Source organism: Pseudorasbora parva, chromosome 16 (genome assembly GCF_024679245.1).
Source record: "Pseudorasbora parva isolate DD20220531a chromosome 16, ASM2467924v1, whole genome shotgun sequence".
Lineage (NCBI taxonomy): Eukaryota > Metazoa > Chordata > Actinopteri > Cypriniformes > Gobionidae > Pseudorasbora > Pseudorasbora parva.
In genome coordinates, this window is record NC_090187.1 from 32,857,298 (window position 1) to 32,881,657 (window position 24,360).

Here is a 24,360-nt window from a genome sequence, read left to right on the forward strand (position 1 = left end):
CTCAGGGTTTAGGTTCTTTTTATTTAGATGCATGATTAAAATTTTCATGAATAAAGGCACAATATGTAATTTTTGCCACTAGTGGTCGCTTATTCAAAACAAAGGCGTAGCTTGACGACACCTCGATTTAAACAATAAGACTAAATGTGTTGAGCTATATAATAATGGTTAGTTTTCTGTCGATTTAATGTATTCAAACAGTGGCTCACCTGTGTAATAAAACAAAATATATTATAGCATCTGGTGTTTCCATGTTTTTTATGGAAATCAAGGGTAACATGGGTATCCACTTAAGTCGTGACGTAAGGAACGCCGTTTCTGGGTCCAAGCCTCAACTCGTTTCACTTGAGAATGCCATTGATGCCCGTTTATGAGCGCTATTTTTTCATATTAAACATCGTTTAAAAAAGTTAAACATTTTAAATACTTACAGTCTACACAACATTCTCTATGGTCACAGCGTTACAGACATTAATATTTTAACGATTTATAAAAGATGAATCACTGTCTGGCCATCTGGAATTTTGGTATGGAGAAAAAGGTTGTTATTATTATAACTTTTTTTTTGTAGTATTACACCACATTGTGTGTGTGTATATTAGCACCGTTTGTAGTTTTTCTTGTGGTATAAGATCGAGCGTTTGGACCCGGAAGCGCTGCCGCGTGATGTCAGCCTTAACAACTGAACAAGTCCTGGTGAAAAAGACCAACTATTAATTGGATTAAAAGCATTATAGTATATTTGTTTTGTACTAAGAACATACTTTTTAATGCATTTAATAGTACGTGTTTTTCACCTGGGATGTCATTGATAGGTGATGCACATACATGGCCCATGACCTGGTTAAAATTGCTTATTTCTTTGGATTTAAATATTCTTTGCAATATTTAGGATAATGTAAGTACACAAGTCAACAAAATATATCATTGTTCTAGGATATTTTAATCACAAATTCTTACATATTGTGCCTTTTAATATTCATCAGTTGATAATGGATGTATAATGGTCTGCACTTGATATTTAATTTATATACACAGAATTTTAATATTTTTGTATCCTTGATATTTATTCATGTACAGTACACTTTTTATTTTATTAATATTTAATTCTAGGTCATGTTGTGAGGTGCAACAAAGTAGTAAAGCAAAACTGTATCTGAATCTTTTTTAATCTCAATACTGAGAAAGGAAATACTGCGTCATTGAGCAAATTCATGAAAAATATTTACAGAAGGAGGGAGGAGTATTAACTCCTTACAATGATAGCACATCAGCAAACATACAAACAAAAAAAGTCAGCGTACTGGATTTTTAAGCACTTATTCCAAAAAAACATGATCTGTATTCCAAACTATATTAGAATAAATTTATTCTTAAAATATTTACAGAATACCTTAAATGTACAACATTCAGTTCTTGTATTCTATTAACATTTTTAGAATTAATTAGGCACACATTTTTTTCAAATGATGAGCTAGGGTTGTATTAAATGCAATCCATACACTGATGCACAATGATTTAATTACATCCAAACGAAAAGTATTGCAAGTTTTCCATGTTTTACGCATACATTTACATTCTAGACTTTTCCGCAGCTGCTAAACTGCTGCTAATCTCATTTTCTTTTTTGTGGACAGTAACTGCCCTGACTTGCAACACAATCTGTTTGTACAAATAGCCATTCTACAGTAGAGCATAAACCAGGGGTCTACAGGCCCCCACAGAGTCGGATAAGTGCGTGCAAACAGTTGGGGCAATGGGTCGGGATGGGGGAAGGGTGCGTTAGCGCTAGCTACACATATAATACAGTTACCTCTGGTTTCACAGACACGGGTTTAAGCCTGGTCCTGAACAAAAATTCATGTTTGAGCTGTTTTAACTGAAAGCAACTTGCACGATCATATCTTAAAATATGTCAGTGCCATTGTTTTGTCTCAAGATTCAAACAAATCATTTTTTTTTTTCTAGGGCACGTTTATAAAAGCTACTTAGATGTCCTAATTGAACTAAGGCCTAATCCTGGCTTAATCTAAGCCCTGTCTGTAAAACCGGGCCGTTGAAATGTTGAAACTTTAGTTCTGGACCAGTGTGGAAGGAAGATGGCTGTTAGAAGCAAAACAAATACGAGAATAAGAGAACATTCCTGTTCATCTCAATGAGAGAGAGTTTGATTGTGATTGGTTACTTGGGTGATTGACATTTGAAGCGCTGGAACTTGAAGATGAAGAGGTTCTTACAGGACAAATTAACTGCAGCTGGTCCTTACATTTATAGATGACACTGGACAGATCCTCACAAATCAGATTCGGGCATGTCCGGAATGTCTGAAATATTCGGCATTACGTATCCAGTGCTGCAGCTACCGTTGAGCGTGACGTCTGCACTTGAAGGAGGGCCGTTCTGCTTACGGTAGTTTACGGTAGTCTTCGTGTTGAGAAGACTTGCGTCGTCTTCGTCCTCTTCTCTGCTCCTACAAACGGTGTCTTTTATAATGCGGCCCTTCTTATAGGAGACAGTGGACAGGCCTCCTGCGTTCTCGTCGATGATGTTCAGACAGCGCAGAATGAAAACCACAGGCACCGGGAGGATAGCGGTGACCACCAGTGAGATGCAGACAGCCAGACCCCAGGGCGGATAGCTGAGAGACTGTTCTTGAGCCTGAGAACAGACACAGCAATTGGATTATTCCGGCAAAGGAATAATTCCACTTTAATCCTGTGGTAAAACTGTGCATCGAAACCCTTAGGCCGAACTGGGCTTAAAGAACCACAGTCAAAATTCTGTGCAATGGCATTAACTTATCTCAGTAGTCACGTATAGATAATTGGTGTGACTAGTGCATTTATGATCATTAAAGTATTTTAAAACTGACAATTACTGTAATGAAATGTAAAGTATGTGAAAAGAGTATTTGACTGAATTCACAGTACTCGTAAAAGTGTAGGCAAAAAGTACCCAGATGACACCATCCAGCAGGTTTCTGAAGTGTGCAATGTCAGGGAGAGGATTTATGAATGATAGCGATGCGAGCGACTGGACCGCTACATGATAATGACAAAATGGCAAATGTAGTATGTCCAGATTACATTAATACAACACACATAAGTATACTACATAGAACATACTTTTTTAGCGGTTGCAACAAGTACTTGCTCAAAATAAGTACGTAATTGAGAAAATGTGATTACACATTTATCTTTCTCAAGATTATTTTACATTTTATTCTTTAGTATAAAATGCATCAAAACACCCTTGTGATCTTTTTTAAAGCTTTGACTTAATAATTGGCTAAATGGAACTACAGAGGTGGTCGGGGACATTAATAATTCTCACGCAGTACAGAGAAACTCATCTACTCACTAGTCAGCTTTTTCAGCCTTGTTGTATTTATAATAACGCTCTTGCAAACAATTCTAATTCAAACTATCAGAGGAAATGTTTTTGAAATAAAGACTGAAAGAGTTTTCTGAAGCTAAAGTCATTCCGTTCGTTTATAGTTTACCCTTAGCCTTTTACTTCTGGTGATTGGATTTAATCTTCAAAGTTACTAAATTGTGTTAATTCAATTAAAGAAGATAATCTGAACAAAATGTAAGAATCATAATTTTTCCTTCCATCACTGTTGTCCTTTATAAATGGGTTAAATATATAAAAATAATTCAAGACCACTCACAAACGATGGACAGTTTTAATACCCTAATTAGTATCTATTTTACATGTTGTAAATTAAGTGATTTAGTTTAGTTTTAATATATTAAACATTAATATGACATGTTTACAAAAAAAAAAAAAAGAACACGTATGAGTGAAATAATCTACAAAATAACATCTGAATGGAATCTGTACAGTCCTGTCTGACAAAACAAATTCTGAATAAACTGATGGTCATATTTCAAGTTCAAAACTTTAACAGTTATTGTATCTTATTAAAGTTCACCCACCAGTTGCTGGTTCCATGCGCTGTAACTAGGTGGCGACAGTCCCAGCTGAATGATACTTGCGGCCAGGAGAGCCAGCAGCAGCACTGGTGTGACAAACTTCCACATATAGTAATAGAAGCGGTATGGAGTGAAACCAAGCATGTCCTTCAGATCCTCAAAGAACCTGAATCAACCCACAGAAGACAGAGGCATCAATGCCACAATCACTGCAAATTTTCTTAGAGTTGCTGCTAAAATATCTGTCTTGTGAAAGCAAAATATTAAGTTTTTTAATGACTTATTTTTTTTATATATATATATATATATATATATATATATATATATATATATATATATATATATATATATATATATATATATATATATAATTATACAGTAGTGGCAAAAAGTGATATCCAGCCTTACAGAATTTAATTATTCACCTTTTATTCAAATGATTAAAAATATGTCAAAGATTTTGTCAGTATATTGTCTGTGCAGACATACTTTTTGGCCAGGCTGTCACAACAGAGAACCAATCAAATATTAATATGTGATTATGTTGTAGTCAATGTATGCTTTTTCCTGTGAGCTTTTTTCTATTAATTATTATTTATTTATTTTGCATAGTAAAAAAGAAAACTGTAGCTGTAGGAAATAATTTTGTCAGGTAAATACTTTAGCCAAGTTTAGTGTTTTTTTCTTCCCTCGTTTTTCCTCATATTTTGGTTTAATCAAATTTTTAGGGAAATTAAAAACAAATCCCCAAACCAATTCACCTCTGGACATCCCTTTTGGCCACTACTGGATATCATTTTAATGTAATTACATTATAATTATGACTACATTTATTTTTTATTGGTTGGTCTAACACCATTACAAACTTTAATTTCAATAAATAAATATAGAGATAACAACAAATATTTGTAATATAGTGCCGATAAAGCTCAGTATTCAGTATCTTAAATGTTTTAAATCAATTAGTTATTTTTAAAATGTAGTCTTAAATATGGTAAATACTTTAAAAAAATTACAAAACAAAACAAAAGTATGAACAGTCTGTACAGTATGTTCTCTGAGCAAAACCACAAATGCATGCCCCTATTTTAAACACATTTTTAAATAGCTTATTTTTTTCAGATATCTTTCAAGATGATTTAATCAGAGATATGCCACAATCAATTCAAAGTAGATTCACATTTGCTTTAGCTTTGTAATTTAATTGCTTTGTGAAAGGATCTACTTTTTTATGATTACACAATTATAATTAAATTTTTCTTTGGGTAGTATAAGACCGTAATAAACTTGAATTTTAATAAATATAATTATGTAAATTCTCTAAATGTCAATACGAATCTTATGCCACCAGAGGGCGCTGTAAGCTCTGATAGAGGCTGAGGGCCTAACATACTTGTCAGTGCCATAGACCCAGGCCACAGCAATGTTCTCCAGAAGAACCACGATGAGCAGGGGTAGAGTGGCAGAATAATCGTCAAACATGGCCACAAAGTAGTTCCCAGATCGCTGGACGAATATTAAACCAATAAAGAAGGCAAGTACACAGCAACCAACTGTAAAGAGAAAACAGAGAGCAACAATGTGCATTAGAATTGTTGACTTTTGAGAGTAGCATCTAACCAATATATGGAACGTTATGTCAGTGCACCTCAGGCCGATATTTCTGATAAGACTAGATGAGTTTTATGACAAGACATCATCATCCAGCATTAAAAAACCTTGACAGGAATAACGTGTGAAATCCTTTAGGTTTAATATGAATTAAACCTAAAGGATTGCATTATATTGATCAAAAGTAAGTGACAGAAAAGACATTTTTAATGTTACAAAAGATTTCAATTTCCAAATTATATTAGATTGATATCTGGATGATTTCTGTTTAAAACGTTAAGTAATTACAAGATTAAATTACATTTGAAAATATATTAAAATAGAAACAAGTTTTTTAAAAGTGGAATAATATGTTACAATATTTATCTTTGATCATAAAAATTTAGCCTTGGTACGCATAAGAGATTTATTTTAAAATCCTACCAGCATATAAATTATAAGCTATTTGTATAAGTATTTTTCTTTTAGAATATCTATTCTTGTCTTGACTTGGACATCACAGTATTTGATTATTGTTATTAGTTATTTATATTTGAATAGACTATAATGACTAAAGCATGGCTTGAGTAATGTAGACCTTATTTATGAAGCCTTGTTGTGATTAAAAAAACAGGTTAGCTAAAAATTCAAATCTATCATATGACTTCAGAAAGAGATCAAATAATGATTCATTACAAGTGACTATGAACCACACAACCAGTCATAACAGTAAATGTTTTTGAAATGTATACATCATCTGGAAGCTGAATAAATAAGATGTCCATTGATATAAGGTTTGTTATGATAGGACAATATTTGGCTGAGATACAACTATTTGAAAACCTGGAAGATGATGGGGCAAAAAAAAAAAAATCAAAACGTTGAGAAAATCACCTTTAAAGTTGTCCAAATGAAATCCTTAGCAATGCATATTACTACTAATAATACATTTTTATATATTTACGGTAAGGTATTTACAAAATATCTTCATGGAACATCTTCACTTAATATTCTAATGATTTTTGGCATAAAAGAAAAATCGATAATTTTGACCCATACAATGTATTGTTGGCTATTGCCACAAATATATCCGTGTGACTTATGACTGGTTTTGTGGCCTGAGGGTCTATATTTTTGAAACTATAAACTAAAACTGTTTTCTTCTCTCTATATTGCAGTCATGAGTTTTTGGCATTGGCTGACCTGTGAGGTATTCCTTCCGTACTTTGAATGTGTCCACAATGGGGGTGAGGATGCCCTGGATAGTGCCGAACATGCTGCCCAGTCCCAGATTGACCAACATAAGGAAGAACATGACGGACCAAAAAGGCGAGGCTGGGAAATGGGTCATGGCTTCAGTGAAAGCGATGAAGGCCAAGCCTGTGCCCTGCACCGCCTGTCAGAGAAGAGATAAAGGTAGGATTCTAGCACGGATTCAAAAACATGAACGTATAAATACAATGATAAGTGTAAGATTATGCTTGACTTGTATAATTGCAGCTTGTTTTGCACAGGCAAACATAATTTATATTTTCCTCAGAAAAAGTTAAATATACTTAATAATTTTTTTATTAGTAGCTACTAGCTACATCCTTAATATCAAGATGTTAACATTAGATTACTGCTATAGTGATAATGTACATACATCTGTTTATTCTGTCCTGTTAAAATGCTGTATTTTGCTTGAGGTCTCTACATTAATTATTCAACATGTTTTAGTGTGAGATAAAATACAAAAATAGATTTGGGTAAAACAGAACGCATCAAAAGATGCCTGTGTAAAATACAGGCATCAAATTCTAGAAGTCAATGGTGGCCTATGATGGTTCTTGCGCTTGTGTATGTGGTTTAATCTAATCATGGCATCACCTCAGCCAACACATACAGCATTTATTTCCGTTTGTTTCATCATGCAGTGCCTCTTGATCTCCTACACACCTCCTTCCATTACAACAGAAAACCTAAAATACAACTTCCTCTGCAGTTTCCTTTATTTCAGTCTTGAACTTTTAAGCATTTATATCCTCTGTTTATGGGTCATTTACAAGGTTTTCTGAGAAAAATAAATAAATCTTTTAAAGATCTATTTTCTACAATGTATTTTAAATATTATATATTTAATATTTATATTGTTTGAGTTTATGGGTTTTAAAATGACACTTTTGATAGAAAAAGTGGCTCAGTGGTTCATGTAGGTTGGCTACAAAACAGAAGGTTGGTGGTTCGATCCCCAAGTGTCGAGGTGTCCATGAGCAAGACACCCAACCCCAGCTGCTCCCGACGAGCTGGATGGTGCCTTGCATGGCTGACACCGTGGTCGGTGTATGAATGGGTGAATGTAAAGCACTTTGGATGGCCATAGGTCTGTTAAAAGTGCTATATAAATGCAGTCCATTTACCATAGAGAGTGCTCTCTTGTGTTGTATCAACTATCAAAACATGACTGGAGGGAGAGCGTAACCAGCAGGGTTAAATTCCATGGAAAGTGTGTGTATATCAGTTGTCTCTAAGGTTTCCCCGTGGTGTATCAGTTCACTTTAAGCTCCTCCTCACCTTGTTCAGTTCTTCTTTGATGTCGCAGTTGTCTAAACCAAGGCGTGGGTAATCATTTTCCATCACGCCCCTGATAATGTTGGTCATTTGCCCGTAGTCCTCTTGACTAACATGACTGAAGTTAATATGGTGTGGGATCAAGCTAGGATTGATCTCTTTGCCAAGGAACTCAATGATCTTCTTTGTGTTCCTAAGATACATTAAATCAAGAAATTCAGCTGTAGGTCATTGGGTCTGTATGTAGTTTTATAACATTTATGGTCGGTAAGTTTATTTAAATCATATTTTGAACTTGCTTCTTATGGTTAATTTGATTTGAACTTACATTTCCACACATTTGTCAATCATGATGTTGGCTTTGAAGCCCAGCACAGCGAACACGACTAGAGTGGCCAGAACTGAGGTGAAGAAGTTAATGAAGGAGACCAGCACCGCATCGAAGTGGCAGTTGTTGTCTCGCTTGTTGTAGCTGGAGAAGGCGATAACACCACCGAAACCAAGACCAAGGGCAAAAAAGACCTGCGTGGCAGCTTCACGCCACACTTTGGGCTCCAGCATGATTTCAAGCTGTAAGAATATAGTTTAGTTTATTATTTGTCACTTGTTCAATCCGGCACAGTGATATGCCTTTCACATAATAACCACCCTCCCCCCATTTCAGCAGTGTAGTGATGGTAATGACTGTACTAATTACCATTGTGTGAGAAGCAGTAGCACTGTTCTAAAGCAGAGGCTACATACTATCATTTAATTGTGTGTTTCACAATCCACCCTCTGATAAGACTCTGAAGCGACATATAACTCAACAAGGGACACAGTGACAGCCCCTTGCACTAAGGAGAAATGTGACCACATCTTGTGTCTGTGTGTTGGATCATGGCTATTATGTAAAGTAGCTGGCAAAATGAGACAGTCTGCTGCATTTCAGTCTGGGTTGATGAAAGAGTTAATTCACTTCTGCCGAGTCACATCACAAATGCATGCTGGGAAATCTGGCTAGGGTATTGTTTCCATAGATACATCTACTGGTCTTCACCGAACTGAGACGAGTGATACACATGGGAATTAGTAATGGATGATTACCGTAATTCTCAATAAATTGGTTTAATTGCTGCTGTGTGAACCAGAGCATGTGGAGTAAATTGGTCTAACCATTGTGATAATGTGTGATCTGCTCACACATACGCAGCGTCTTACCTTCGGGGTGAACATGTGGATGATGCCGTCTATAGAACCCTTGAGCAGGAAAGCACGAACCAGGAAACAAATTAGCACCACATAGGGGAACAGCGAGCTGAAGTACATCACCTGCAGTCAGACATAACCAAACAGATTATAAGATAACGTTTCTCTGCATCTCTTTGCAATTCTAGTGTTTCTTATGCTGCAAAATAATTGTATACACATAGGGGCATGATAAATGTAGCGTCGTCCACTTCGACCAAACATATCTTAAAAGGTTAGTTAACCCAAAAATGAAATTAATGTCATTAATGACTCTAATGTCGTTCCAAACCCGTAAGACCTCCGTTCCTCTTCGGAACACAGTTTAAGATATTTTATATTTAGTCCGAGAGCATATGCAGTCTATGCACACTATACTGTCCATGTCCAGAAAGGGAATAAAAACATCATCAAAGTAGTCCATATGTGACATCAGTTAGTTCATTACAATCTCTTGAAGCATCGAAAATACATTTTGGTCCAAAAATAACAAAAACGACGACTTTATTCAGCATTGTCTTCTCTTCCCTGTTTGTTTTCAAACCTCAAATAAAGATTCAGATGGTTATGATTCAGTGGATTGATTCATGATTCGGATCGCGTGTCAAACTGCTGAATCACGTAACATTGACGATCCGAATCATAAATCAATCCGCTGATTCATAACAGTTCGAATCTTTATTTGATGATTGAAAACAAACACGGAAGAGAAGAAAATGCTTAATAAAGTCGTATTTTTTGTTGTTTTTGGACCAAAATGTATTTTCGATGCTTCAAGAGATTCTAACTAACTAACTGATGTCACATATGGACTACTTTAAAGAGGTTTTTATTCCCTTTCTGGACATGGACAGTATAGTGTGCATACACTTACATACGCTCTTGGACTAAATATAAAATATCTTCAACTGTGTTCCACAGATGAACGGAGGTCTTACGGGTGTGGAACAACATTAGGGTTGGTCATTAATGACATCAATTTCATTTTTGGGTGAACAAACTATTAAAAGCCAGTTTACAGCGGATCAGCGTATTACCCCAGTTGGTCAGGGTTTGTTTTCACCTGACTGAACATGTTCAGCATTTGTCTATTGGGGCAGCGTAAACGTGACAGTTAAAAAAAAAAAAATCCAATAGCCAGCTTGTTTGTTGACCATGTCTGTCTGTGCAGTGTGAAGCTGCCTTTATATCCCCTTATTAATCTAAAACTTGCATTGCTCCCCTATAGGTTTTGTATGTGCTCCTAAATTTTCAACTTGCGTGCTCCTTGAGAAAAAAGCATCAAGCTCACATAATTTATTTATGGACACATTTTAAATTGGTTTCTATATAAGTATTCATGTTTTACTGTGCATTTTAGTTTTTATGATCATGAAAACCTCGCTGAGAATGTGTGGATCATGTTTCTGATCACTCAATAGACATTACATTCATATTTCACCCAAAGTGATTTGCATTGCATTGAGTGTATACAATTTATCAGGTCATGCATTCAAATCCATAACCTTGCTAGCACTATGCTCTGACATGTAAATGTGGGAAGTTATATATTCATTTAAAAGTACTGTAAGTTAAGCTAATTTAAGTTCAAAAGTAAACAATGTTGATGGCATTATTGACTTACTGTATTCTTGCTTTTACTCTGTGACCATAATCCTCAAAAGGCTACTGACTCATCTCTGATTCATCAAGGGCGGACCAGTCTCATAGTGTAAAGTCTAAACTTTAACTATCCCACAACTTAGAAGATTAAAAGACACTTGTCTGTGGTTCCCAAAAAGGTAAAGCATCAAGAAGGTTATGCAAAGATCCATTAAATAAATCTACCCTCTTCCTGCAGACACAACTCTAAATCTACAGTACAGTATCCCCAAACACCGGTAATTGTAGTTGAGTAAGGTTACCGGGTGCAGTGCCACAGAACTGTGAATGGGAACGGCACACATAAAACCATGGCAACCAGCATTGCCATGCTTTTGTGCACACAAAATGACGAAGAAGAAGAAGAAGAAAAAAAGAATGGCACTGTGGGATTTTTTTCTTTTTGTGAAATACGCTTTTGTGAGAATGTTGAATGAAAGATTGGTATTCTTTTGTGAGGTAAATCCCAGATTAGCCTTCAAAGACTGTCTTTATCGCTTTTAGAGTATAGCATATATATTCCATACTATAATATCCTTACTGCTTAGGGGCCACACTTACATCGCTGTCACTTTAACAGGCAATATATTAAAGCCACCATGAAATGGACATTTCCTTTTTTTTTATGGAATATTGCAGTATTTATTATAAATTATTTATTGACATCATTACTTTTTTATTTTATTCATGTGCCCTTATAATCTTGAACTTCCTCTCTTCTCTGATGATGTGTTTACTGGCACGTGGGTGGGATAACTGTAACTCACATGAGAACAGGTGTTAGTGAGGCCAGCAGGGGGTGCTCACCCTGTGGTCTGTGTGGGTCCTAACGCCCCAGTATAGTGATGGGGACACTATACTGTCAAAGAGCACCGTCCTTCGGATGAGACGTTAAAACCGAGGTCCTGACTCTCTGTGGTCGTTAAAAATCCCAGGATGTTCTTCGATAAAGAGTAGGGGTGTAACCCCGGCATCCTGGCCAAATTTGCCCACTGGCCTCTGTCCATCATGGCCTCCTAATCTTCCCCCTATCCTGATTGGCTTAATCACTCTGTCTCCTCTCCACCAATCAGCTGGTGTGTGGTGAGCGTTCTGGCGCAATATGGCTGCCGTCGCATCATCCAAGTGGATGCTGCACATTGGTGGTGGTGGAGGAGATTCCCCCTTCTATGTAAAGCGCTTTGAGTGCCTAGAAAAGCGCTATATAAATGTAATGAATTATTAATTATTATTATCACAGTAATAGCAAACCACAACCATCCAACAAGCCAATCAATTGCTGATGGACATATTTAAGTCCCGCCCTACTTTCTTGTTTGAGACATGCGCCAGCGCCACAATAGAGGGAATGCACGTGATGTCACCATCAGCTGGAGTGACTGCGGTTACGCCCCGCTGAGAGGCAGCATTGGTTTACAGCGCGAATGTAGCGAAAACACACAAAACCAAGCCTGGTGCCAGAGGGGGGTAGGGGGAGGCTTGTCCACGAACCCCATGGACATCGCTGTTCCGGGCTTGAGACGGACTTGTTAATAGCATGTCATTTTCTCACTCAAACCACTGCCACCTGCTGCTGCTTCTGCTTTTAGAGGTAAAAACTGTCCATAACTGCTTGTCTAGAATATGTAATCCTCTGTAAGAATTCGTAATAATAGCATATTATTTGCGAAAAGGAGCTAGCAAAAGATCCAGTGTGTATGCGTATTTGCACTCGTCAAATGATTACATTTCCAATGTGTTTTCGCTTCGATGAGTAATGTGGCCAATCACAGACATGTTTGTAGATTTCTACAACGCAGTTGGCCAATCACAGGTGTTGAATGTGGAATCCACTCATTGCTCGAGTGTTTGTCCAGGGGCTGAGTTCAGTTAACACACACCTCAATCCATTGTAAGTGCAGACACTGGGAAAATAAGAGATTCATTGTATACCAGCTTCACTGGGGAACTTAAAGGTCCCGTTCTTCACTTGTTTTAGAAGCTTTGATTTTGTTTACAGTGTGCAATATAACATGAGTTCATGTTTCGCGTGTAAAAAACAGTATTTTTCACACAATTTACTTATATGTACAGCGCTGTTTCCTCTGTCCTAAAAAAGGCCTGATGATTTCCTTGTTCTATGAAGTCCCTCCTTCAGAAATACGTAACGAGTTCTGATTGGGCCAGCGCTTCCCGCGCTGTGATTGGACAGCAGCTTAGCGCACTTTGCCCGGAAAGGTCCCGCCTCTTACCATAACAGGGAGATACGCGCGCTCAATGTTATTGCAAAATGTCTATATTGCCTTATCAATTTGAGCCGGAATCAGACCCGGAGAATATCGAAGAGGATCGATTACAACCTGCTCAGGAAAGACTTTTTCAGGATGTTTCAGAATGGTAAGTTGTCTATTCAGTAGTTTAAACTGATCATTACAAACACCAACAATCGATGGTGTCTGAATGAATTACTACACTTTTATATACTAAGTTTTTCGGATTAGTTTCAATTACCATCTAACGTTAGTTAACAAAGCTAAACAGCGTTGCACTTTGTGTCATGAGTTACATAAACTGTTAAACGGACCAACTTAAATAATGAAATACACTTACCGGTTGTGCACCATAAACTACGCCTTCTCCAGACAAAGAGGGAACTGCATCATCTAAATATATCTTTTAAGAATAATCTTTCTGCAAATCCGGCATTAAACTGATTGAGATTGACGAAAATGTGCTGCACATAGTTTTAAATTGTGATTATAATTTTCCAGAACCGAGTTAAACATAAACTGTAGCCATTGATCTCTGTGTACAGCGTCCGTGGGAAGGCCAAACAAAGGTGATTTGACTCCGGGATGAAAATAACAGCGTTTCAATGGCATGGCAACAAACACACTCTACAAAAACAACACTTCCTATTCTCAACGTGCGAGAGCAACAAGACCACACCCCCGGATTTGCGTGTTCTTGTGGGCGGAGGGTTCTTCAACAAACGTTCGTTTTAGGTGCGTCATTAAACCCGGAAGTACAGAGGTGTAGTCCAAACCGGCCGTTCGCTGTAGGCTTTGAAAGGGAACTTCTGTTAAATAAAATATCTCGCTTGGCATTGAACTTTGAGCTTTATAATTTTGCAGGTATTATTTATGCTCTAACAGCAACATTACACACTAACTAAAGTTTGAAAGATAAAATCGCAAAGAACGGGACATTTAAAGGGTTGGTTCACCCAAAAATGAAAAAACAGCTTTTAGTGATTACAAAGTGTATTACCACATACACGCTTCAATGCGCTGACCCATCCACATATATATGCGGGATTCATTCAAAAAATGTGATGACAGACAGTTATAAATATTCATGTCGAAATCAGGGTCATAAAAATGTCAGGAAAACGCAATTCCTGGCTGCATGTCATTATCCATGGATCACTGAATCTGTGGTAAGCTGTAAGGACCATTATATCGAGCCCAACCTTCAGTTTAAACAGATAATCATTTGCTCTATACTCTTGTTTTCCTCTATTAACTGCAGTCATGCAGCAGAACTTCTGCCACCCAGCCCCAACTGAGGGGGAGTGTTCCGGCGGGAAAGTGACGTCGATGCATACTTTCTATTAGGAAGAAAAGACTATCGCAACTTTTTTTTCATACAAACTTTAACTGCTGATCAGAAACCCCTATACATGATCTATTTAGTGCACTCTGTAATCATTTTTTTTGTGGTTACTGAAACGTTGTATATGTACTTAATTATATGTATGTATTAGGGGTTGAACGACTTCAGTCTTTGTAAAGTCGACATTTATGTGATGGTTGAGTCACTTATGATGAACATCAATGTTGAGCCTGAACCTCAAACTGAGACTCGAACGTGGGTTGCCTTGTGCACCAGCTATGGCATATGACACAGAGCTGCCTACAAGGCTATTGCTCCTACAAAACAGCTTTTTTTATCAGTTGTTTTGTCTTTGGGTCATTATATTTCTCACAGATTTCTGCTCTCTCTAAATCAGATATAGATAAAGTAGCACAGTAAAGATGACATTTAAAGCGATTGCGTGTGAATTATAAAAGCACAGAAAATCACAGAACAGTGTTTACAATAGGCTACGTTTCTGTGTGTGTGCGTGCGATCTGCGCATGATGTACGCACTTTCTGAGTGTGTGTGCTTAATGCAGCAGCAGTTATAATGACAATTAACTTACCTGTACAATAAGCTGTGTAAAATGTGCGTTCCACCAATCAATTTTGAGCATCCAGACGTTATAATCAAACATATCTAGTTTCTCTCTGAGTAGGCATTTATTTGTGATGTTAACTGAAATGGAGTGTAAAAGTGGACTTCAAAGATTTCTTATCCTGTTGCGCTTCAAGTGTAATGGCTGAGCATTTAAGTCGATTAGTCGAATAGCCTGTTCAACCCATAGTATGTATAAATATATGTGTTTTGCATATTTTTTTACACATACACATTATCTGTTCTTTTAACTTCTTTAGGGGGGTTTTCTCACATGACTTGAAAATCTGCTGTCTAAAGGGAACCGGGTCAAAAGCACACTGATGTCAGAGTACCACATGTGGTCTTATCCGTGTGGATGCTGCATCACGTTTCAAAGAGTTATGCAGGCATGGATCACATGAGAGGATGATGGTTCTCATTGATATAGGAAAGATCAGGGTCTGAGGGTCAATGTGTATCTCCGCCCTACTTTTAAGACATCCCTTGAGGTCTTGGCTGACTTTTTTGTGTGACTAAAGGAATGTATCATTGTGTCAGGAACAAAATAGAAAGCACTTTTGTTACCTTTCCAGAAGACTGGATACCCTTGATCATAGCAAGACACACCATGGTCCAAGCAATCAACAGGCACAAAGTCATCTTCCAGTTCAGTCCTCCGCTCTCAGAGATAGAATCAGAGATATCCAGGGCCACACGATACCAGTAGTACGTAGTAGCTGAACTTTTTTCACATTCTGGTTCGACATCTACACAATAACATGAAACTTATTATGATCTTGTACGGCATTATACAATTAATTTGAAAATATATTCAGTATAATAGAATGTATCATTATTGTCTACATATGTCCTAGATTAAATGTATTATTTTTAAATGTAAAGCATCATTTTACGTTTTTTTATAAGTTGTCTTACATGTATTCGTTTTATTTTTGACCAGGGGACACTCGTGCCAAGGAAGAGGCTGCTGGAAGGACTGCGAGAAGTAGAAGAGACTCCATCCGATGATGACATTGTAGTAGAGCGCCACAAAAAAGCACACCTTCAATTAGAGAGAAAGCAGTTAAATGTGTGATGAGCTACACCCTCTACTCCCATCTCCCCAAAGTCTTTAAAAGGTTTAATTAGTCACTTCTCCCCTGAGCAAAGACAATGTCCGTCTTTGGTTATTTTTATACAGTTCACATAAAATAACGCATGTCTACATGAAAGCACTGATATTCACCAAACAGCTGGCGAAGCCGATGCCACCTAGGCGTGGACTGATGTAGTTCCACACCCCAATGCTGCCCCGTCGGATGCGCTGGCCCACTGCTAGCTCCAGGAAGAAGAGGGGAATCCCTATCGCCACCAGCAGAATGAGGTAGGGAACCAGATACGCTCCTGCAAAGAGGTGAACGTATGGTTACGGGACAATTTTTTTAGGACACACTGGTATACACTGATGGTATAAATACATGCAATTAAACCGATAACCCATTGTAATCAAACACACTTTAAGGTCAGGGGTTGATTATTCTTGAACTACGATTATTGGTGTCATATCGCACAAAAATTTTCTACTATATTGATTGGTTTTCTTTCTTGTTTTTATGATTATTTATTTACTTATCCACTCATTTATTCGTTTTTTTTTTAAAATTCTAATTATTTGATTTATTAATGTATTTTCTTGGTTTATGGGTAATTGTGTCCAATCCACTGTTATTTTCAATGAGCTTTATTTTATATTTTATTTTAATTTAGTTATGCACTTTTGTTTTATTATTTTGCTGTTATTATTTCATTTTTAGTAATTCAACTTATTTATTACAATTAGTTGGCAGTGCAACAGTTCTAATTTAGGTTTACATTGTTTAATTTTTTTCTTTTCTTCTAATTTTAATAGTTTTAGATAATAACAACACTAGTACAATCTTGTAATTTGTTTTTAAATATTAAAGACTTTTTAACCTACTGTAATTATCTGCAAATATTTTCTCTCTTGAATTAAAATCTCATTACAGAGAGCCAAAGAAGGGCGAGACTGACATTTCAAAACTGTTCAAGCATTGCCAATGGCACAGGATAGAACATTCCTTCCTAGTGCCTTATGGGGAACAACTTCAATACAATGGCATTTCTTTGAGAGTACTGTAGGTCTGCGGCGGTGTTGCAGTCATGTGCTTTAACACAGAAACCTACTGAGATTCACAGACACCACCATCTGGTATATTTACAGACATAAATCTAAATTGGAAACTTAGTCATTTACAAAAAATAAAAGAGACAATAGGTACTGTATTCTCAAGATGTTCTATAAAATGTTTTATTCCATAGCAGTTTGGTTTGTATGAACCTGTCTATTTTGTTTAGTGACAAGTTGCAACTATATCGTATACAGTATTTGGGATATCATGAAATGTTGTTAACAATTTTTAGTCATTTTGCATTGATTCCCTTTGTCATATAATATACTTAAACCAATTTCTGATGCAGCTTTTCATATAAATACATTTATTTAGCGGCCTTATTGTAGCCAGCAATAGGAGTCTTTAGATCTTGTGTTAGACCCTAATTAACTTAGGCGAGATAGTAGAATCTCGCCAAAATTGTCACGTTTTTGCATTTTGTTCAAGGTTTGTAATGTAGGTCAGACTGGTGTGCTATGAGATGCTTGTTTAAAAATTGATGGCTCTACAGGTTGTGTGTAAGATGACATCTGGCAGACTGGGGCACCAAAACGTCATAGCATAGGTATGTTTCTCTGAGGACAAAATGTGGTGTTCATTGATGGCACATACTGTGTAGATTGTGCTGTGTTGTGGTTGCTCTGCCCTGGCAAAGACAGAGATGGCCCACACACAGTGGCCTATTTAATCTAATTACAGATCTGCACAGCAGGGTGGCCAGACTCACTTATTATAACCTTGAGTAAGTAGTAAGACACAGCAGGGTTGTAGTGGAACTCTCAAACAGTTAGATAATTGGTAAAACTGTGCAAGTGTATACAGTGTGTACAAGTGTATTTCCTACTATAGTATATGAACCCCAAATGTAACACAGTAGCATTCCTAATAAAAAATTATAGCTATTGCACATGTTGCTTTCTCTTCTGTCTTTCTTTTTGATACAGTTATCATTCACTAACTCTGAAAGTGTCTTTTGCAAATAATATAAGGAGAACAAAGAGAGAGACATGAGTAATCGTATCTACTGTGTCATTGCTCTCAGGGAGACCAGGGTAAGAAGCTGTAATCTGCTTTCTCTTGACATTAAACAGCTTTGTATAATCACAGATGGGTAATTTAACCTGTGATTATCCTGCAACATGCAAAACGTTTCATTTCAATGCCGTACCCGACTAATGTAAGGACATTGCTATCTCACTCAAACAACTATTTCTAATTCATTTTTATTGATTGATATACACTATATGAACAAATGTTTTGGGACACCAGGCCATTACACCAGCAGGAAACGTAATGACATTGCATTCTAAATGCATAGAAATGAATATTCAGTTGAGATTTTTGAGTGTTTCTGAGGGAATTTTTGTTTTGTTGTGAGGTCAGGCACTGATTTTGGACGAGAAGATTACTGGTTACTGGCTCGCAATCTCTGTTCCATTTCATCCCAAAGGTGTTTAATGTGGTTCAGATCAGGCCACCAAAACCTCACTTCTTTTCACAAATTTGAAATCATAGCATTGTCCACAATGTCTTGGTATGCTGAAGAATTAAGAATTCCCTTTACTGTAAATAAGAGGCCTAGCCCAATCCCTGAAAAACAGCCCCATACCATTATCCATGCTCTACCAACTTTTACAATTGGCACAATGCAGTCAGGCAGGTAATGTTATCCTGGGATCAGCCAAACCCAGACTCGCCCCTTAGACTGCCAAACAGAGAAGCGTGATTCATCACTCTACAGAACATGTTTCCACTGCTCCAGAGTCCAAGCTTTACACCGATCCATCCAACGCTTGGCATTGTACTTTGTGATGTGAGGCTTGCATGCAGCTGCTTGATCATGGAAACCCATTCCATGTAGCTCCCGCCACACAGTGTTGTGCTTATATTAAAGGGTAAGTTCACCCAAAAATGAAAATTCTGTCATTATAATTACTCACCCAAAACCGTAAGACCTTTGTTAATCTTCGGACCACAAATTAAGATGTCATCAATGTTTTTGATGAAATACAACGAGAATACTATTTGTGCGGAAAAAAAACTAAGAAAAATAATTACTTTATTTAACAATTTCTTATAGTCTGTGTCAGCAGCATCGGCCAATGGTAAGCACTCTGGAAGTGCTGTACAGTTTTACACACCATAAAAAGTCTGACACAGAAGAGAAGAAATTGTGCACACAAAAATTATTATTTAACAGAGAGAGCTTTGGTGAGAACTAAACACATATTTAACTACTACATTAGTAATTTCTCGCTAGAAATTACATCAGAAGTGGAAAATATTGGTAAAAAAAAACATACATTCACACACAAACTGACCAGCAAACACAACTTACGGATGCCATCTTTTTCCCACATCTCAACTGTCACTGAATGGAAAGCACAGGATTGTGGGATATCAAAGGCACCGAAGGATACATCTATGCTGCCTTCAAAAATTGATCAGACGAAGGTATCTCAGGAGACAGGAAGTAAAGCAAATATTCGATTCGGATGTGGCTTAATGCCTTGCTGCTTTGAAATGTGTCCTCTGAAGGCAGCATTTTCCAGGTTTCAGACGCCACCTCTGTCTTTGCTACCTTTCTGGCCCTTGAAAGTGGCAATTAAATTGTTGCCCATGCAGGGGTCAGAGAGCTCTCGGATTTGATCGAAAATAACTTCATTTGTATTCCCAAGATGAACAAAGGTCTTACGGGTTTGGAACGACATGAGGATGAGTAATTCATGACAGAATTTTCATTTTTGGGTGAACTAACTCTTTAATGCATTAATCTTCAATTATGGAATCAGCAGAACATTGGCGACTTTTATACACCATGTGCCTTAGCCCTTGGTTACCCTGCTCTGTGACTTTATGTAGTCTTCTGCTTCGTGGCTGCTGCTCCTGAACTCTTCCACTTTCAAATAATACAATTTACAGTTGACCATGGAATATCTAGCAGGGATTAAATTTCACGAACTAAGTTATTGCAAAGGTGGCATCATATCACAGTATGCTTTAATTCACTAAACTCTTCTGAACAACCCTTTTTCACAATTGTTTGTAAATGCGGACTGCATGGCCAGGTGATTGATTTTATACACCTGTGAAAATTAGTCTGATTGAAGTAATAATTAAGTGCCCCAATACTTTTGTCAAAAAAGTGTATTTATTGACTGTAACTGTGGTAGGCTACTATTCTTATTTCAATGACTTTCTATGGTTTTTACAGAAATTACAGCACATTATCTAGTGCAGGCATTTCAAACCGGTCCTGGAGGACCCCCAACACAGCACATTTTGTGTCTCTTTCATCTAACACACACTTGATCCAACTCACCAGCTTATTAGTAGACTGCAAGTCCTAAAATGGGTGTCAGGGAGACGCATAAAATGTGCAGAGCTGGGGGTGCTCCAGGACAGGTTTGATAACACCTGAGTGCATCATGTCAATATGGCAGATCTTTGTTTGTTTTGATTACATTTTCTCTGCTTAGTTGTATGAATTATTCATGAATTATTATGGCCCAAAATGCTACTCTTTTCTTTTAACTGTGTTTCGTTTCAAAGAAAGACCTCTGGCACTGAGACTTGTGTTTCCTGCAGACGTGCAGGAAATACATATTGAGAACTTGCAAATGAGGTGTTAAACATATTTTTTAGGTTGTTTTTGAAATTTGAAGGTTCCTTTGTGTTTAAGCATTAAAGAATAATGGTTTATTTAATTCAATTTCTATACATTTATAGGGGAATCACAAGGGTTTTCACAATAAAATAAAAAAAATGGTGTTATTGATAAAGATTGTGTCACTGAATTAAAACAGCTAACAATTTCAGTTTCAATTCTCGGTCCACAGACTCTCAAAAGTTTCTTCATTCAAACATCTGTGTGTGTGTGTGTGTGTGTGTGTGTGTGTGTGTGTGTGTGTGTGTGTGTGTGTGTGTGTGTGTGTGTGTGTGTGTGTGTGTATATGTGTGTGTGTGTGTGTGTGTGTGTGTGTGTGTGTGTGTGTGTGTGTGTGTGTGTGTGTGTGCGTGTGCGTGAATGACTAAATGGAACTTTCCTCACTATTTGAATAGGGACTGCAGTTCAACACTATGATGTACTTATAGGATTTTGGTTTAAAACAAAAATAAAAATATAGGACATTTTTGTAAGCTCTAAAATAATGCTGATCATATATCTAATCCATATGTATTAAATTGATAGTGGTGATTTGTTTTACATTAAATTGGATTTACACTCTTCTTATAAAGAATATGTTTTGCTTAAATGCATAACCTACCACCACCGTTTTTCTGGCACAAATAGGGGAACCGCCAGACGTTTCCCAGGCCCACTGAGAAGCCCACTTGGGCGAGGATGTACTGGAGCTTGCTGCCCCAGGCGGGTCTCTCCTCCTCTTCCTCCTCCTCCTCCTCTGAGCCCTCTTCAACATCTCGCTCCTTCTGAGGAACATCTCCTACCATCAGAGAGCTCTTCTTGAAAGAGTCCTCACAGCTATCTTCATTGGAGAGCAAATCTTTGACAGATTCCGTAACTTCGTCATCGTCAATCTCTCTCTTGACGGTTTTACTATTTTTGGGCATTTGAAAATGTCTTTTTTGGCGATGGGGATCGAGAGATTCTAGGAAATCCTTTTCGACAGGGTAGGTTCAGTTCAAAAGGGCAGACTGAGGTCAGAGAGAAGGATTTACTCTACAGACAGAGAAATGTGTGGGTTGACGGAATGTTTATCTTCTCATTTTCACAGTACAGGCTTCCTGTTAGATACAAAAACAAAGAACAGAAACTAGACAGCTTAATTCCGCTAACATGATGCAATGTGACACTTATTTACATTTTCGTCGCAATTACCTATCATAGGCATAGTATCACACAAATGTTAATTTTTCTTGTGGGCTAATTCAAAATATGGATTTGATTTCAATACCCCTGTGTATATACTATATATACTTTGCACTTAATTGTTGTTACTAAAAAAAGCTTAGAAAGAAAGAAAGAAATTCGTGTTGGCTAAATAGGCTTAGGCTGCCCAAATTATCACATATCAGAGACAGGTGTAATTCACAGAAAATTTCAAGTAGTTATTATTATTATCTCATTATGTTTTGGGAAATACCTCATAGAAAGTACTTAGAATTTCGCCTTTTATCTAGGACAGCAAATTTGCTAACGGACAATGCAAATAAAGCGCAATACAGTGTTTTTAATAGCAGGAGGTTTTGTGAGTAACCATGACTCGCATCCCAGCTTCCATCAGACATTAAATGTCACTCAGACCAACTGAATCGTTCGGAACACGATCATATTTCGCATCTAAATAATTTAAGCTCTTCTTCAGTGCACGAGGTCGGTTCATTTGCATACGAACCCAAACAGACAAGAGCGCGCCTTCTATAGTCACGTGGCCGCAGCACCCCAGAATAAAGGTTTGAAGACCGGATTTGCAATTGATGTACAGTAAAAATAGAAAATAATAGTAATTACGTTACTAAATCAATCTTTTGTGGTTCACAGCTCTGGTTTGTACACTGTATAGTAAATCACGACTGTACACATGTGAATGAGGCCGCTATGTCTCTGCTCATGTGATTAATAGATTTCTTTCAAGGCTGCACCTTTTTTTTTTATAAATCAGCAGAACACATTTTGGCCTCTTCGTCGTTGAATTTACCGTAAATCGCTTTAAAATGACAAATACGTTCTCAAAAATGTTTTAAAATGAGCTAATTCAAAAAAAGCATCGTTGAAATAGTATCATGAGATATACATGGGTGTCAATAGCTTAAAGTAAAAAAAAAAAATTGTCATTAGCAACGGCCATTGTGTCTACATGTGAAGATCTAATTTAAATTCCTCGTATTTTAGGGGAAATTATTAGATAGTTTTATTATACTGATTAAAAATAGGCAATTACGCTCATGCGAATGACAAGTATTATTTACGAATTAAATACAATATACATTTGTAAAGAACTTCATTTTTAACCCCCCCGCCCAAATTTACTGTCACCCATGTGCGAGGTTTCATCATACACACTGAATGAGATTGCGCATCATTCTGTGTGATAAATAAGCACAACCGAATAGAAAAATGCAATCTTACCTTAATAACGAATCAAAAGGAAATGAGCTAAGGGTTTGAAATTAGCTGTTTCGATCTAAAGACGGTTTATATTCGATGGTTTGGACATCTCATATAGGCTACAATCTGATGTAAATGTGATGCAGGAGGCGCAGATGCTCTGTCTACTGTATCAGTATCGTCCGTCCCACACGAGATTGGGGAGGAAACTGATTTGTGTGTTCCCCGAAGAAATGAAATAGGCGTGTCCTGTTTAGGCTATTAACCAGTGGCGGCTGGTGATATATTTTTTTGGGGGGGCGTGGGGGTTTTTTTTGGGGGGGGGGGGATTTACGTATATTTAAGAATAATTGCGTATATTTAAGTATAATTATGTTAATTTAAGTATAATTTACTTATAAATTATACATAATAATAATAATAATAAGTATATAAGTATATATAAGTATAATTACTTATAAATTATTTTACTTATTTATAAATCAAATAAGTAAAATAAATACAAAGCAGTACCAAGAAGCATGTTGACTAAATTCAAGCATTAAAGAGAAAACAGTGTCTGCACTTTTTATCTTTTTACATATTTATTTCCCATATATAATTGAACAAGGAAAGGAAAAAACAAAAGTAGCAACAACAGACTGGCATGTTGACTACTTGAACATACATTTTGCTCTCCTTTCTTTCTGGCCAGCAAATGTATCAATTACTCTCTGATTAAAGTCAGTCATCTCAGTGACAAGTCTCTTTTCCATGGAGAGCAATGCAAGTGCATTCAGCCTCTCCTGGGTCATGGTGTTTCTGAGAAAAGTTTTTATTCTTTTCAAGGTCGAAAAACACCTCTCACTCACTTTGAAATAAGAGACAGTGAAAGCAAAAAAGGGCAATGCTACCGTCACATCCAGTCAGCCACCTCCTTTTCTCATAACGAGAGCAGGTGAAGCTCCGAGTGTA

At 37.0% G+C, this 24,360-nt stretch overlaps 1 protein-coding gene across 1 annotated transcript; it reads right to left on the bottom strand.

The window, feature by feature from the left end:
* Positions 1 to 1,151: 1,151 nt before the first annotated feature.
* On the bottom strand, positions 1,152 to 23,597 carry slc6a15 (solute carrier family 6 member 15). The gene is made up of 12 exons (XM_067420337.1): positions 23,428 to 23,597; positions 21,605 to 22,082; positions 16,391 to 16,548; positions 16,081 to 16,207; positions 15,730 to 15,911; positions 9,279 to 9,389; positions 8,407 to 8,648; positions 8,082 to 8,271; positions 6,732 to 6,924; positions 5,332 to 5,491; positions 3,942 to 4,104; positions 1,152 to 2,658 (listed from the first exon to the last, which is right to left on the bottom strand). The coding sequence occupies exons 2-12, from the start codon at positions 21,906 to 21,908 to the stop codon at positions 2,293 to 2,295; spliced, it is 2,196 nt and encodes a 731-aa protein (XP_067276438.1). The 5' UTR covers positions 21,909 to 22,082; positions 23,428 to 23,597; the 3' UTR covers positions 1,152 to 2,292.
* Between the last annotated feature and the right edge of the window lie 763 nt (positions 23,598 to 24,360).